At 35.9% G+C, this 17092-nt stretch overlaps 1 protein-coding gene across 50 annotated transcripts in view; it reads left to right on the top strand.

Moving 5' to 3' along the window:
• The window catches only part of rimbp2b (RIMS binding protein 2b), a 293432-nt gene that overhangs the window by 185974 nt on the left and 90366 nt on the right, over positions 1-17092 (top strand). For all 50 annotated transcript variants that reach the window (XR_015498405.1, XR_015498374.1, XR_015498370.1 and 47 more), the window contains 2 exons: positions 78-167; positions 14164-14286. Coding sequence is in view for 11 of the 50 variants with exons in the window: in XM_087265300.1 (XP_087121426.1) it covers positions 78-167; positions 14164-14286 (213 nt within the window). In the remaining 39 variants the exon portion in view is untranslated. The remainder of the gene's footprint in view (positions 1-77; positions 168-14163; positions 14287-17092) is intronic.

Below are 17092 nucleotides of genomic sequence, written 5' to 3'. Positions count from 1 at the left end.
TAAACATAAGCACGGCTATAAATGTGTACCTCGAAACTGAGACTCAATACTCTTCTCTCTGTGTTTGTTTGTGACAGGAGAGTGAGCTTCAGCATGTTCTGCAGGAGAAAGCGCGTCTGAATCTACGCTTGTTCAACGATAACCAGAAGGCAGCAAAGTATGAGCAGGTAAGCAGTCTGTCTCATTTGTGGCTTACAGCTAGATAATAAACCCTCGCCATCTATTCACTCACACGCGCACAATGCCATTGTAATTCGTTCACGTTATCGTTTGTCCCCTGGTGGAGAGCGTTAATGGAGTTTTTGCCACTCGAGTGGAAGTGGAGGATTGTTCCTCATAAAGCTGGAGGCCTTGGGCCGCCCGGTATGAATTTCAGCAGCGTCTAACTCAATCCTGAGTCCCTGTGCCCCACTGGAGCTCAGCATTGACCACCCACTCGCTCTCCAGATTGATGAGTTCATCTCAGAACGCCTGTATCACTGCGCAGCCCATGAGGATGGAGGATTTGTGCCCTGGTATAAATGTCATGCTGATTTTGGTTTACGCTAAATGAGAAAGATTGGAACAAGTCTCCTTTTAAAGTGATAGTTCACCCAACAATTTTAATTTTGGATTTCTTTTTTCTGTTGAACACAAAGATTTTTAAAAATGTTGGAAAAATACTATGGAAGTCAATGGTTAATTCTTCAGAACATCATCTTTTTCAACAGAAGAAAGAAGCACATACAGGTTTGGAACAAGTTGAGGTTGAATAAATAATGACGGAATTAAAAGTTTTGGCCGTGGTGTACAGTTTTACTTTTACTCAACTACACTGATGCACTCTGAGATGCAGTAGTGGCTTCAAATTTAGCTGATTGCTTTCAGTTTAAATAATCCAGTAAGTAAGAAATAAAGTACATCCAGTGAGTCTGGCAACAGAGATGAGGATCCACGTGCAGTTTAATAATAAAGAGTTGTCAGGTAGGCAATGGTCAAACAGGTACAAACAGTAGCATGAGGGCAATCCAAAAGAGAAGTCCTGGTCACAGGCAAAGATATCTATGCAGGTGGCAAGACAACATAAACAATAAACAAAGCAAAGTGTCAAAACATGGCAGGAAAAACTGGGAAAAATGCAACCTAGAATCATTCTGAAAACACAACCCTATATACATAACTGGAGATCACGAATTATGTATCCAAAATAATTTATGGCTGCATTTCTACTTTAAAACGAAGGGACAGTATGACACTGTTCCTTTTCGCACTTTCACACTGCTTATCTCTGTGTGGATGGCTGTCACAGAGTTGACCGTGACAATAGGGTTTAAGACCTGAGAAGAACGGTTCCAGAAAGCAGATAAGACAAAAACAAAAGCCAAAAAATAAAACAAACAATGAAATAACAGGGTGAGAATGTGGTAAAATCTGGCTGCCATGAGGGCCTTTCTTTTTCTGCATTGCTTTTCAAAATACTGTCGGTTAGGTTTAGGGAAAGGGGTGGGCTCTGGTCAATCTGTGCTTTTAAAAACACTATAGGTTGGGTTTAGGGATGGAGTGGATGGGTGTATATAGCAGAGCAGTAGATTTTCAGAATGAGCCTCATTTGGAAAACATTGTTCTGAGCCGTAATAGTTTATTAATTATTTAATCAATTTCAGTTTATGCAAGAAGAAAATCAGTGGATCTAAAACTCAGCTATTGACTTAAAATAAGTCGTATTAAATAAAAATCTTAACTGGTTTGCAACAGAATTGCAGAAAATTGCAAAATTATAAACTGATAGAAACTAATTAATTTAACATAAGATGAAATCAAATAAACTAAACATGTCAATGAATAAGTGAACAAACTAAAGATTTTGGTTACGAATATAACCATCATTCCCCGAAAGAGGAAATGGAGACGTTATGTTGGATTCGACTAGTGAATCCCCGAGTGAAATCCAGCTTAACATGATAGACTGAAGGGGAACTACCATGAGATATCTGTCTTTAATTTGTAACAGCACATTTATATTAGAGCTGCAGCTTTTCTGAGTCAAAAGGCACACGTCTACTTCCTTTTAGCCTTTGGTGTTAATATATTTGTGTGTATTTTTTAATCTATCATTTGTATATGACTCCTGTCTAAGGCCTAGGAGATTGCGGTTTGGTCCTTAAGGGGTAAAAATGTAATTTCCTGGTAAGTGATGCTGATATCGTTTGTGATGTGGATCTTGAGATGATAATCTTGTGTGTGTAGTCATGGAAAAGCAATATCCTTAAGGCCTGGTTTATGGCAGTGTCAAACAACATTGTTAAACAAGACATTGTAACAGATTGGGGTGTGTGTTTGTGTGTATTGGAGAGTTTTCTTTTAGAGTCTATCATATCTGCAGAGTGATTATGAAGAAATACTGATATGTGGAACTGGCAGATATTACATTCTTGTAATAGCTGGATTTTATTATAATGATTGGAATCATGCTTGAACAGCAAGTGCTGTTTACAAGTGCTGATTTGTCACCGGACTGATGGACCATAGCTGCTGTCATATACATGACAGTATATTACTCATATACGCAGTAAAAACATATAACTTATGTTATTGTCATCAAACAAACTGTGATTTCTCATCTTTCTAAATGGTCAGGGGGAAAATGACTTGGTTACTTTATTTTAAGGTACAATTCTTGCTATTAACGAACAATAAAATATGACTTTTAGCTCAGCAAAATTCCGTTTTGCTGATTATTAATAGTTAATAAAGTGATAGTTAGGTTTAGGTATTGGATACGATTAGGGAAGTAACAGCTAGCCAATATAGAGAGATAATAGGCAGATAATACCCTACTTGTTAACAGTGACAATTGGTACTTAAACTAAAGTCTTACCAAAGATTTTTAACAGCTCCACATACAGTACATGGCATTCTACTTAAGTATATTAGTTTTTGGGGGGGTGTATTATCAAGGTCATTATAATTTATATAACTCTTTAAAGGAGTGGTCCTAAGAGTGTATTTTTAAGGCTGGGTTGTGTTTATAAAATGCAAAGTAATGTTTGCTCATGCTTTATTTGTAAAACATCATGTTATTTTTTTATATATATCTTTAATTGTTTACTGCTACTCAGCTAACATAAAAACATAATGTGCTGTGATTTGCTTATCGACTCCATGTCACGAGCAAAAGTGTCACGCTTCTAATTGCACGTGCTTTGTCTTTGTGTAAAAACTATCAGTCATAGAAGTTGGTAGCAGTATCGGATTGAACCTGAATCAGGCAGAAACATTCACATATCTTTTTTGAGTTTGTTATTTGAGGTGTAGAATGCATTTCCCGTTGTTTACATCCTTGTTTACGTCCTTGCTACAACATGCTGTTAACGCTAGGAACTATAAATGAAAAACGTAATTTTTAACAAATAAAAATAGTTACAGGTTGTGGCTCACAATCCACAGCTTCTTCCATTATGGTTGCAAATGTTCGTCTTTGAGGAGATTTTAGCCGAATCCAGCACTGAACTTGTAGAGATTCTGGAAGCTGTCCTTTGTCAAATGCTAGCTATATATTTATATTTATTATTCTCTGCAACATAATTAAAATTAAATCGTAAGCACTACTCTTTTTGTGTCATGTCCTTTGGAAGCCCAAATACAGAAACAGATCACGCTCTGTGGAAATAGTTGTTTGGACGGCATTTTAGCGTTTTCTGCTATAACATTACAGCTCCTCTTGCCACGCCCCTTCTTTGCTCGGGGTCACGGGGTGTATGCGCTTGGTGAATGCATGTAACCTGAAGCATTTGTGATCTGATTTGTAGCCCCAAACTTTTTCGCTGTAGGCTTTGCTAAGCTAACTTTGTGAAAGCCAATGTCTCCATTTGCATTGAACTTTGGGAGTCTTACATTTAGAGATGTTGTTTATGGTCACACAGCTTAATTACACATCAACTAAAGTTTAAAATATGATATCATGGTGCACCACCCCTTCAAAAAAAGCTATTTCATGTACATTACTTCAAACAATGGAAAAAAAAAAACTTTGGAATTTATGGAATTTACTGTGATTGAAACTAATTTATTTCTTAAATAATACATACAATTGAATTCTTTATTAATACATGAAACTGTTGAATATTATTACAAATGAAACTAGTCAGCTAGCATAACCATAGGACAACAGCTAACTCGACCTTGTTATTAATAGGAATCTGTGTTTTTTTTACATGAGTGCATTATGGAAATGGAATGCATGAATAAAATGTATTCCTTTTTGTGATTTGTGTGTTTTTGGGGATGAGTAATTGTTAAATGAACTCACTTTAAGTGTACTTTATTTCACATTCCTCAAGTCCAAGTCCCAAGACAAATAATTAGAGTAATACATTTAGGTTGTGTGAAATTACGCTGGTTATGCATTCTGTTTTACAGTTAGTTTGTTGCAGGCCCTGATTTAAAGTAAAAATTAACATTACAGAAAAATATACATTTTTATTCTTGCCAACAGGATGAAGTGGCACTGCGATCAAATAATGTAGATTAAATCTGATTTATTGTGGACATTTTGTCCTTACGGTTTTGAGTGCTGGCTAAATTAACTAAAAAGAAAGGTTTTACTGATCATTATAATAGAGTGTCTTTGCATAAATTAGAAGAAAAACATTAAAGAATTAAAAAAAAAACCTTGAGAATTAATCCTAACCCTATAAGCAAAGAGAGAGGGAGAGTAAAATAATTTATTTGGGCCCAAAATGGAGCCCGAACATAACTAAATCTGGAAAATAATAATTTGTCAGCATCTACACACAAAAAAGGATTATTAATAAGACAAATGTGCATCTTTATTACAGATACCACCCTAAATTGTAACTTTTTTTAAAGAATGCATGATTCCATGTATTGTTGCTGCATTTACATCCAATAATACCAAAAGTGTGTATTTTCTTATATCCACAAATTGTACTGGTTAATTTAACACTCTTAAAAGGGTCTGATTTAGTGCTACAGTATGTTTAGCTCTGAAACCCGACCAAAACGAACTGAGGATGTACAAAGTAAGACTTCAAAGTTTAGATAGACATCTTTAGAAAAAGACTTACACGATCAGTTTCCTAAAACTCACAGCAAACCCTTGACTCTGACTGAAAGTTCTATAAGCTAAGTTTATGAGAAAAATAGTTTATGCTAAGATAATTTATGAGAAAGAGTTCAGACAAAGAACTTAAATCATCTAGTGGAAGCCATGTCCAAGTGGAAAAATAAAACAGAAAGTCCAGATTATTTGATGAGGATAAGTCATTGAGCAGAACAGCTCTTGTGTCTCACACCTGTGTGTGTGTGATCTGTAATCTCTGATTTATGTCTGCTAGCATCAGCACCCCGTAGCTTGTGTATAGTTCATCTTTTAGTCATGTCTGTGTCAGTGTTTAGTTGGAGGCACTTCTTGGCATCCCATTCTGGCAGAGCAACGTCCTCCTGCTGAATTGTTCGAAGGTAAGCCACATCCAAGATGCCTGAGTGGAACTGTATACAAACGCTGTAGCAAAACAGGATCCTGCTTCTTCATTAGACATTTATGAATGCAAGACCTATGAGGCTGTTAGAAATACAGAGCAAGGAAAAGAAGAGCGAGCGAATGAAAGTGCATGTGAAAAAAAAGCAAAAGTAAAGTGAGATCAAAAAAGTATGTGTCTTGTGAGTACATCAAATGTTACAGACCTAAAATTCCATAGTTACGCTAATGAGTTTTGGGCTATTAACATGTTGCTCATTTCTATTAATATAAAAATACATAAAAAATACCAACAAAAATGTCATTCCTACAAAGTGAACTAAATATACAACTTATTTTGTAATGGAGCATGAACGGTTGTAGGATCCAAATGCAGTTTAATAAATAGTCAGAATTCAACACATCAAAATAACAGGGTAATCCACAAAGTAATGACGACTGCATTTGAAGCACTGCTTCATGGAAATTTAAAATCTTTACAATTCTTCTGTTTCGAATCAGTGGTTTTGCAGTGTGTATCAAATTAGCAAGGTCACATGATTTCAGTAAGCAGGGCTTTCTTTACGTTTCAAATTTTTAATTGTTCTCGCTTTGTGTGATCTTTGTAATACCATAAAATCCACATGAATCACGCAGTTTCATTTAGACCATTTGGCAAATAAATTGGTTGAGTTTGAGTTTAGAATCTTTGAAAAGCTTTGTTTTTTCATCACCACCTCAAAGAGTAATCCAATAACAGGAAAGGGTCAGCAGGCAGCAAAAAATCATAAATCCAAAAGACAGTTCAAAACAAACCAAGCAGAAACTGGAAATAAGCAAAACACTCTGAAATATCAGTAAGAAGACTTCACAGTGAATGAGTGAAATTTGTATTATCTGGACTGTGAACAAGAGCAATTATAATCATGTGTAGTTCGGGAAATGTGCAACAGCTGTAATGGGATGATTGGTGCAGGGCGATGTGGGAGGTGTAGTTCTGGTGAATGAGAGAACTGCAAGACGGGTTGTCATTGTGGAGATTGTGCCACTCCTGCTAATAACACAAGTATTATATTTTCATAAAATACAGAAGCATAAAATACATAATGTAACTGTGATTACTGAATGTTGTCATAATGAAAAGTGAAAAAATATAAGTAAAAAAACAATTTTGAAAAAGAAAAATAGTTTATGCGTACACTGTATTGGCTAATAGTTGTGCAATATTCTGCAATATCAGAACTCATACAGCCTCTTCACTCTTCTGTATTACTCCGCCCACATAGAGTGACAGAAGATCAATAAACTTACTACAGTTTGACAAATTTTGCAGCTGTTGGATAACATAACAAATTTTTGAGGCTTTTTTTAGTCGAGAATGTAGTTGTTTAGATTGCAACTATGCCATTTATTTATAAGGATAGTGCCTATTTTAAATATGTATATAAATCAGCCTGTCATTGAGTAGAGCAAAGACAGTTGATGTTGTCCATCCACAAGATGGGGACATAGACCGCATATTAAGCCCTTAGAGGAGAAAAACTCTAATTTCTAGCTGATCAAATCAATATTAAACTTGTAAGTGACATGCTAAGTCGATCTCTCTCTTTTGTATGTTGTTGTGCTATATTTAGACCATAGTTATTTTAGTGTGTTGAGTGGAAGATGGGACTCGCATATGAACTATGTATGTATTTTTTGTTGGCCACTTTTTGTATAACCCTGTTTGTTTCTAATGAGTCTCCTGTTTTCGTTATTGCAGACTAGTTCAGTAAAAAAAAAAATGCCCGCATGTGTTTCGCGTGTTTTAGCACAACAGCCATCTAGTAGTGTTTGTGCTTTTTTAGCTTTTTTTGGGGGGGTTAATTATAGTGATGCACTGATTGCAATAGAGAAATACTAGGAGATATCTCTGTAGACTGATGGCATTTCATGCTCTTCAGCTTAATAATCTTAAAATCTTTTCAAAATCATCTGTTTTGTCATCATTTCAGACATTACGCTAGAGCAGCGGTTCTCAAACTTTTCAGCCTGCAACCCCAAAAATAACATTGCCAATGACTCGCGACCCCCACTATTTTCGGAAGTGCTTTTAATCATTCCAATTTTGCACACAACACTCACACAAACCAGCAGGCCTCTATAAACACAAGCATATTGACAACACAAAAATTGCAATAGTCTAACAACCATATATATTTTCTTATTATTATTTAATATTAACCTCACCAAATGAGACTGGTGGACACAATATTTAAGTTACATCACAAGTCTTTTCTTGGTTTCATTTTGGTGCTGTAAAGTGTCATAAAGTTTAGCTAGTGCCATAAAATCAATCTGGTGCAGCTGACTATTGCTCTGTCATTTATCTAATGTAAAAACACTAGGGGTTACAATCCAATGTGTTTTGTTTGGATATTGTATTTTTTTATGTCATTATTTTTATCTTCTGTAGGTTATGGATTAACAATGGTAATTTTAAAAGTTTATTCAAATTTATTAAATTTTTGGAAATCACCAAGCGACCCCCTCTCATTGTCCCGTGACCCCCCAGGGGGTCCAGACCGCCCTTTAAGAACCACTGCGCTAGAGAATCATTCAAACACTAGCTCTAAAGTGACGATGGTGAAGTAGAAATGCTTTGCTGCTGTTCTGACGTCAGCTGCAGATGTGAATGAATGCAGAAGAAAGTAGTTCCTCATGCAAAAGGGTTTTAGCTTTTCTGTGTTTGATTTTCTTTTATAAATAAAATATTTTGTCGTCAAACTGTTTTTTATATATATATATATATATATATATATATATATATATATTTATATATATATATATATATATATATATATATATATATATATATATATATATATATATATATATATATTAGTGCTGGACAAAAATAAATCGCCATTAATCACATCTAAAATAAAAATTGTTTTGACATAATATATGTGTGTGTGCAAATTGGTTTATATAAAGTATAGTTCTCATTTCACATGCATGTTTTTTCACAATTAAATGTAAATAAAATAAAAAAAGTAAGTATATGTTTATGAAGCAAGCACAAAAGAAAGAAATTAAAAAGGACTTTTTTTTATTTCTTTGCTAAAAATATGTAGAAATACCTAAGGCTTTATACAGGATGTTTTCCTGTGTTGTGACAGTAGCTCAAAAGCTTCTTATGTTTGATGCTGAACTGAGAGCAGTAATGGTGTGACGTCTCTGAGTCATGTGAGCTGCTCTTGCTTGAATAGAGTGGTCCTTCATGCATCACTTCTTTTGTGAGTTAACCCTCGTCTCTGACAGTGGTCCAAAAGTGGGGCATAAGTGAATGTACAGCTCATCTAGATGCCAGATCTCCATCTACACTCTTCAGGCTGTTAGTGGATCAGCAGAGGAGCAACACTTAAGAAAGGGCCCTTCAAACCTAAAAAGACACTTCATCTGAGATTTTAAAGGGATAGCCAAAAATGAAATGCGTGTCTACATGTACTGATCTTTCACTTCTTCCAAACCAATTTGAGTTTCTTTCTTCTGTTGGACACATAGGAAGATATTTAGAAAAATGTTGGCTGCCAAATCATTGATGATAACCACTGACTTCAGTTAAATTCTTTGTCCTGCTATGGAATCAGTTTTTATCAATAACTCTGGCAATCAATATGCTTTTGTTTGAGTTCAATGGATGAAAGAATCTCTTGCCTGTTTAAAAAGTAGATGAAGATTTTCATTAAGGGTAGCTGTCCTTTTAAGACCATGATCATCTAATATAAAATAACCGTAATAATAATAACAACAACAGCAGCAATAATAATAATGAGCCTACCTGTCATAGCTTGCATTGCAAAAAAGTTTGAAGCTTTGCATTGTTAGCACTTCGTGTGTTATTTCCTCCTTACTTATTTGTAAGTTGCTATGAATAAAAGTGTCATTATATAATGTTGTTGTTGTTATAATATGCAGATGAATATGTATTTCTTATGGATGAATATTAGCTTCTGGCTAAATCCGGTAGAATTTATCAAACAGAAACATTAATGTTAAAAAATGTGCTTGGTTGTTTTTGAATAATATTATATAGCATTAATTATAATGTTTGTTATATAATTATTTTTTAGATCATTATTAAATTTACCCCCCTCACAGTGATCATAAAGGGTAATATTAATTATATGCACCAAAGCCATCTTTTGAACCAGGCTGTAAACATGTTCAGCTGAAAAGTCTTAGCTACTTCCGTAATGGCTTCCTGAGGGGAGCTGGTTAAACACACCTTTTACCACAGCACATGAATGGTCAACTGCATGCGACAAAAATATGTGATTTTTAGCAATATTTTTATTTATTATGACACTGTTATGTACCTTTTCTTTTCAATGGGTTAAAGTTATTTTAAAAAGCTGTTGAAATAAAATAATCCACTATTTTACTTACTTTTATGCTACACTGTTAGACTTTACTGGACTTTTTTTACAGTAGAATACTGGCAACACTGGTTTCCAGCTACTCACTGTAAAAGTTTGGTTACAGTAACTGGCAATATACAGCAGTATTCTCTACTGTCTTTTCTAATAAAGGTGAAACCCTCCCATAAAAATTAAAATAAAAATATTTTCTATGTAGTATTAATTTGAGTAGTGTGAAAGGAATTTGGACATACTTCAAATGCCATTTGTCATTGTAACTTGACCTACCTGCATCAGTTGCGTCACTTAACTCCCATTTATGAATTCTCTCAGGTGGCATCATGGAATAGTGTAGTGTCTCACTGGAAGTAATAGGTCATCCAGGTATTTTGGACCTACAGTGCGGTTTTTCGACTACTATTATTTCAGACATATACACATACTGTATTTCACATACTATAAAGTAAGGAAGACAAAGCCTCTGTCTTTTTGCTAAATCTTGTTACTTTCACATCCATTTATGAGCATTTTTTCTCTTCATTGCCATGTTTGTTTTTAATTTTCGACTGTTTCTATTTGTATGATTGCTTGCTGCCTGTTTCGACCTGTTGCCTGTACATTGGATTACTCTTTTTGGATTACACCTGATATTTGTGTTTCCACCTGTTTGACCACCGCCTGTTTGACTATTTTCAATAAAGCTGCTTTCGAAACCTTAGCTCTGTGTACATATTCTCGTACGTGACAGACAGCTTGTGTATCTTTATTTCTGAGAGTGTAGGCCCACATACTGTACATACTTATTTACGCACCCACGTAATGGTCTTTTAATTATTCCAAAGTTATTGAAATGTCACAAAGTTTCCTCCTTTCGTTATCTGTTGCTAATAAATAGTACATTTTGAAACCAGATTCTGCCTTATTTGTTTATTACATGTTTCACATTAAACTTGTCCAACATGCAGGTTGAATTTTATGAGAATGAATAATACAAGTGTAAGAGGTCAGGCAAATTTCCCTCAGAACAAATGTATTGAGCTGTAATTGCGTGTGTGGGGCTCAGGTTGCAGATAAGAGATGAGTGTCAGATGGGACAGGTGTGGAGTCTGTTCTCTGACAACTCAGCTTTTTATCATGGCTGACGCTGCGATCGATACTGGACATCAACCCCTCTTCTCTGTGCCAACAAACACACTACACTCACACACACACACCGCATACTGTATCACATAACACAACGTGAAGATTGACAGAATATAGCACCTTCAAATACAGCAAATATCAAAGCATTTAATAGTTTAATAGTGTAAATAGTTAAATCATTTGAAGTAACATATTTTCTGCAGAAGGGGTTCTTTTTGGAACATGAGCTCCCAGATCTGACAACCCAGGCATGGATGTTTTTGAAAGCATGCTGGTGTTTTTTATTTTATTTAATTTTTTAATGGAATATTATATGGAAATGTATAAACTAAAATATCTCAATTACAATATTTTTTTTATTGTATTATTAATTTAATGTAATAAAATATCTTAACCTAAAATATAAATTAATAACGGGCTGCACGGTGGCACAGTGGGTAGCACAATCGCCTCACAGCAAGAAGGTCGCTGGTTCAAGCCCCAGCTGGATCAGTTGGCATTTCTGTGTGGAGTTTGCATGTTCTCCCTGTGTTGGCGTGGGTTTCCCCCAGGTGCTCCAGTTTCCTCCACAAGTCCAAAAACATGCACTACAGGTGAATTGGGTAAGCTAAAATATTCATAGTGTATGAGTGTGTATGGATGTTTCCCTATGATGGGTTGCAGCTGGAAGAGCATCCGCTGCGTAAAACATATGCTGGATAAGTTGGCATTCATTCCGCTGTGGCGACCCCAGATTAATAAAGAGACTAAGCTGAAAAGAAAATGAATGAATGAATGAATAAATAAATTAATAACGGATAATAACTGTTATGATTATTAGCTGGAGTGCCCATTAAACTCATTACAGAGCACTCCAGCTTATCTGTATGATATCTGTTATTTACCTGGACTACAACTGCCATGAGTCTTTGCACCAATCAACACCCACTACAGCTGTAAACAATCTGGACTAACTCATACACACAGCTGAATATCATTTATACTTATTATACTCCCTAATCGCCATTCTTATGCATACCTATAGCTGAGTCTTGTTACAGTTTAGGTGCATTTCAAAGTGTTTACCTGTATTAGCCTGTTTGTATTTTTATTCCTGACTTTTTTACCATTGCCTTTTATTTGGATTACTCATTGAATTTTCTCTGTTGTTCTCAGTGCTCCTGTTTACCCTTGCCTGTACGACCATCCCATTTTATAATAAAGCTGCATTTGGAACTATCTCTACTGTCAGCGCATCCTGTCATAACAATAATAATGAAAATAACTTGATAACGGAAAATTAAAAGGAAATTTAAAATTATAACTCTGTTATAATACAAAAAAAAAATGTTTGGTAACCTTTTTTTGAGATGTGATTAGCTGTATACAACACATGTTTGTATTGTATTGACATTTTGTCTAGATGGTTTTGGCATTTTAGTAGCCAAAAACCATTCTATAATTCTGAAACCTGTCCTATAATTCTGTCACCATCAAACAGTGGATATTGTAAATAAGAAAATGACACCCTTGCAATTTTGTGTCTACAGTCAATCTGTGTATCTTAAGAAACAATGATGAAACTCTAGTCATGTAACAGCAGCAACAACAAAGGTGTATGGCAGTGCCAACATATACCCATTATGAAAACGTAGCCCTATATACATTTCTGGAGATCTTGAGTTACTGTATGTAGGCAGAGGTACAGGACGTATGGCTGCATTTAGTCTTTAAAACTAACACTATGGGGCGGTATGATGCCGTTCCCTTTCACACTTACCAAATGACTGCTTACCTTCTTATGGACGGCTTTCCTGCTGTTATCAGTTTGTCCAGTTAGCTCGCCATGTACATCGGCGGACTTAAGATGCAAAGTTGACATCGACGATAGGGTTCGGGTCAGGCGAAGAACATTTCCAGAAAGCAGGTAAGACAAAAATAGAAACCAAAAAATAAAATAAACAAGTAAATAACAGGGTGAGAATGTGGTAAAATCTGAAAACGTGGTAAAAATCAGACAAAGGCTTTTCTCTTTCTGGATTGCTTTATAACACATTTAGGTCTGGGGAAGTGGGTTGGTGGGTTAGTTGGTGCTTTTGAAAACACTATTGGTTAGGTTTAGGGATGGAGAAGGGTGGGTCAGTCGATCGGTCAGTCAGTCAGTCAGTCGACAGCACTCTGGTGGATTTACTCAAGAACAGCAGGTGCGAATTACACTCACAAGGGAAATTTTAGATCTCAAAATACGTACGCAGCGGCCTCTGGTGGATTTGCGAAAACAAAAACTAAGAAAAAAAACGTACCTTCATATTTGGCACTCTCCAGAAATGTATAGCGGTATGTTTTCAGAATGAGCCTGGTTTGTTCTTAGCCAAGTCTTCTTCCTTTTTTTTGTGTATCTTTGTGGCAAAATTGCCACACACTACATCATTTTCCAGTCAGTTTCACAGATTGTTTTGTATGAAGATATATGTTGAGACGATGCAGAATTTAAAGATTTTTTTAAAACAACGGAAAAAAATGTTTGGATAGGGCAAGCTCTGGCTTTGTGTGGATATATACTAAATGGTAACCTAAACAAATAAGCATGAAACAGTCAAATAAAATTGTGAAATATAAATGTACAAATATATAATAATTTTTATTTCAATGACATTAAAATACACTCATGCTTTTTGTAATACAGTAATACTGCTTTCTTATAAAAAGCATTATTGTATCTCAATGACGCTAAAATAAAGCAATGCTTTTTATAAGTAATAGAGTAATACTGCCTATCATTTACAGAGATGTACGAGTGAAGCAGATGTTCCTGAAAGGGACATGAGCATCTAAATATGCCCTCTTAGACCCTGCTGTTTACAAAAGCATGCTTTATGTTGCTGGAATATGTTGAACAATTTCACCTATTAGCCTTATGGCCACATGAGTCCAGATGGTCTTATTCATACAAGACCGTCCTCTGCCTTAATGCAGATCTAAAGACACCCACAAGTGTAGATTGAATTCAAACCTGTCATTTCAATGAATACCGGTGTGTTCAAGCATCAGTTTTTGGCAGTTTTGTTGGCAGGATAGAATGATCTTTCACCTTTCTAACAGAGGAAAACAGTATCACTTCAGAGTCTGAATGTATTGTTGATCAAACTCTACCTCTGCCTCTATCTGTTTCTGAATCAGGTGAAAAGCGAGTATGAGCAGCTGCAGGAGGCTCTGTACACTGTGACAGTGGAGAGAGATTGCGCTCTGTTGGAGAGGACTGAGCTCCAAGGCAAACTGGAGAACCTAGAGCAGGTGCTGAAGGTGAGAGTCAGCGTCACTCATATTATCAATGGAATTGTTCTTTATAGGCCTGCCTGTCTTCCTCTCTGTCTGTCTATCTGTTTGTCTGTCCAACACAATCTCACGGCAATTCGTAACTTTTTCATTTAGTGGCTAATTCGTATGAATTTGTACGATCTAATTCGTACAATTTAGTGCGATTTGCTCATCCCCCAATGACGGTTGGGGTAAGGGGTGGGGTTAGGTGCCACGCCTCCTTTTTAAAATCGTACCATTTCGTTTGACTGAACTCGTACGAATTCGTACGAATTAGCCACTAAACTGGCAAAACGTAAAATACTTATGTTTTCTCGTGAGATCAGGCTGGTCTGTCTGTGTGTTTCTGTCTATCTGTCTGTCAATCTGTCAGTCTGTCTGTCTGGCTATTCTTTTGTCTGTGTGTCTGTATAGTTTTAGGGTGACTGTTTTAGTATGGCTCGGAATATGTTCGGTAAAAAAAAACAGGACCAAATGAAATTAATAAAAATATACAAGTACAATTGAATACTAAATACTACTTAAATAAACAGTGCTTTTTAGGTTTTTAATTTATCTACCTGTAGTTTTTGTCATGGTTTTCGGCTTTTCTCTTAATGAATCAAACTTAGTCTGGTCTGGAGGTTACGAATATCAAAAGAATAAACTTTATTGGAATATTTTCCAAAAAAAGCAGAGACAGCCTTGAGCAGACCCATCTCAGTCTCTCCCCAGGACAAATCCAAAGTGTCGGTGTTCTTCACAATATTTTTACAGATTTTCTTTCTTCACCTATAATGTTTTAACTCCAACCATTTTAGGACGTTTTCTCTTTACTAAGGAATTCAGTATATCTTTAGGTGCTCATGTTATTTTAGGCCCTGTCCCCTGCAATGCAAACACTTGCTTTCACAGTAGAGTTCTCTCTTCATAGATGCAATCTCTTCTGAGTGTTTACATACATTGGCTTCACGGTACATTCATTTGATAATGTCACTCTCCTGAAAGTCTCTCACATATATATAACTTCATATGTGTTTTACATATACAGTTATTGTTTTACATATAAACTCATTCTCCAGCAGCCCCAAACAACAATGACCACACACATTCCTCAACAGGACACCCATTCTACACACACCACCAGTTGTCACCTTTCTTCTTAAAATACATCACCAGTTGTTGCCCTTTTTCCTCAAAATAAATGTCTAAGCATCTTTAGGTGGTTATTGACCTTATTCTAAAATGCGGAAGTGCGCCTGTTTTCGCGATTGTCTTAGATCTTCCGATTCAGTCGCCTATGGGAGTAATGACTAGGAATAATAAACGGCAGAAAATGGTCAAACTACTTGCTCTATAAACAAATGTTTGCATGACTACACAGACCAAGTAGAATAATATAACAAGAAAATATCAAATTGCAACATCAAGCAGCGTAACAAGCAGTTTTTAACGTCAAAAAATGAATGGAAGTGAATGAGACCGGAAGTCGCGAGACAAAAAGATTCAAATGGCAGCGCCCACTCGTCGGCGGAGAAAAAGGTGAATATAGGTTGCCATGTTCATTGCACACTTAAAGAATAAGAAATTAAAATCTTCTTCATTTTCAAGTACAAATCTGATATAATATAATCACATTTAACACTGTGTATACAAACTCCAGTGTATAAATTAGTAGACTGAAAACATTTTTAAGCAATATAGTTATTCCGTCAAGAGCAGAGTGAGTGATTTCATCGTCTTTTGTTGTTTGATCAACTTTAAAAACACAGACTGCAGATATTAGATGTTATCCAGACATGCAGCATACAACACATCGATGTTTACAATTCTCAGGTGTTTACTGAGCACTGATCTTTAATAGATTTCATGTAGATCAGTGTTACTTAGGGATAAGTGATCGAATGCTCATAAAGGTGGCCATATTGAAATAGTTATTGCAAATACTGTAACTGAGTTTTTATCAAAAGCAAGATTTATATTGCATGTTATAACATTTATTGACAAGTCTTGAGCACATTCAGTTTATCTTCTTGCCTTGATGTTCAATGTTTAAATTACAAAAACTTATGAGTTTAGTTTAAACACAGATAGTGATGTACAGGATAAACTTCTAGTCCCACGTGGGCTCACACGCTGTCTGTCTGTCTGTCCTACCTACCTGCCTGCCTGTCTGTCTGTCTGTCTCTCTGTCTGTCTGTCTGTCTGTCTGTCTGTCTGTCCGTCCGTTTGTCTGTCTGTCTGTCTGTCTGTCTGTCTGTCTGTCTCTGTCTCTCTGTCTGTCTGTCTGTCTGTCATGTCTGTATATGCTTACAGTAGAGCAGGGGTTCCCAAACTTTTCAGCACACGACCCCTAAAATAACAATGCCAGTGACTCGCGACCCCCAATATCCTCTGAGGTGGTTATAAATACAGAAAACTTGCATGCAATGGCGCACACACACACACACACACACACCAATAGACCAAAGTCTATTCTTTGTTAATTTTTTTTATGTATGTCAGTGCTGTAAATGGGCCAGAAAGTTTAACCTGGTGTTATAATATCAATCTGCTGCATCTGACGCTATTGCTGTCTTTAATATAATGTATTTACCCCAGGGGTCGCAATCCAACAGAACAAGTAAATAAGCTACTATAGTAACTATAACTATAACTATATTTTTTTCTCTTCAGTTGGTTATGGATAAAATATGGTCATTCTTTTGGCCTAATAATAATAAGTAGATTTTTGGAAATCACCAGGCGACCCCCCCTTCATTGTTCCGCGACCCATGAAGGGGTCCCGACCCCCACTTTGAGGACCACTGCA

This window comes from Danio rerio, chromosome 8 (assembly GCF_052040795.2).
Source record: "Danio rerio strain M-AB ecotype USA chromosome 8, GRCz13ab, whole genome shotgun sequence".
Taxonomy (NCBI): domain Eukaryota; kingdom Metazoa; phylum Chordata; class Actinopteri; order Cypriniformes; family Danionidae; genus Danio; species Danio rerio.
The sequence above is the reverse complement of the archived record's forward strand: the minus strand, read 5'-3'. Positions and strand labels throughout refer to the sequence as shown.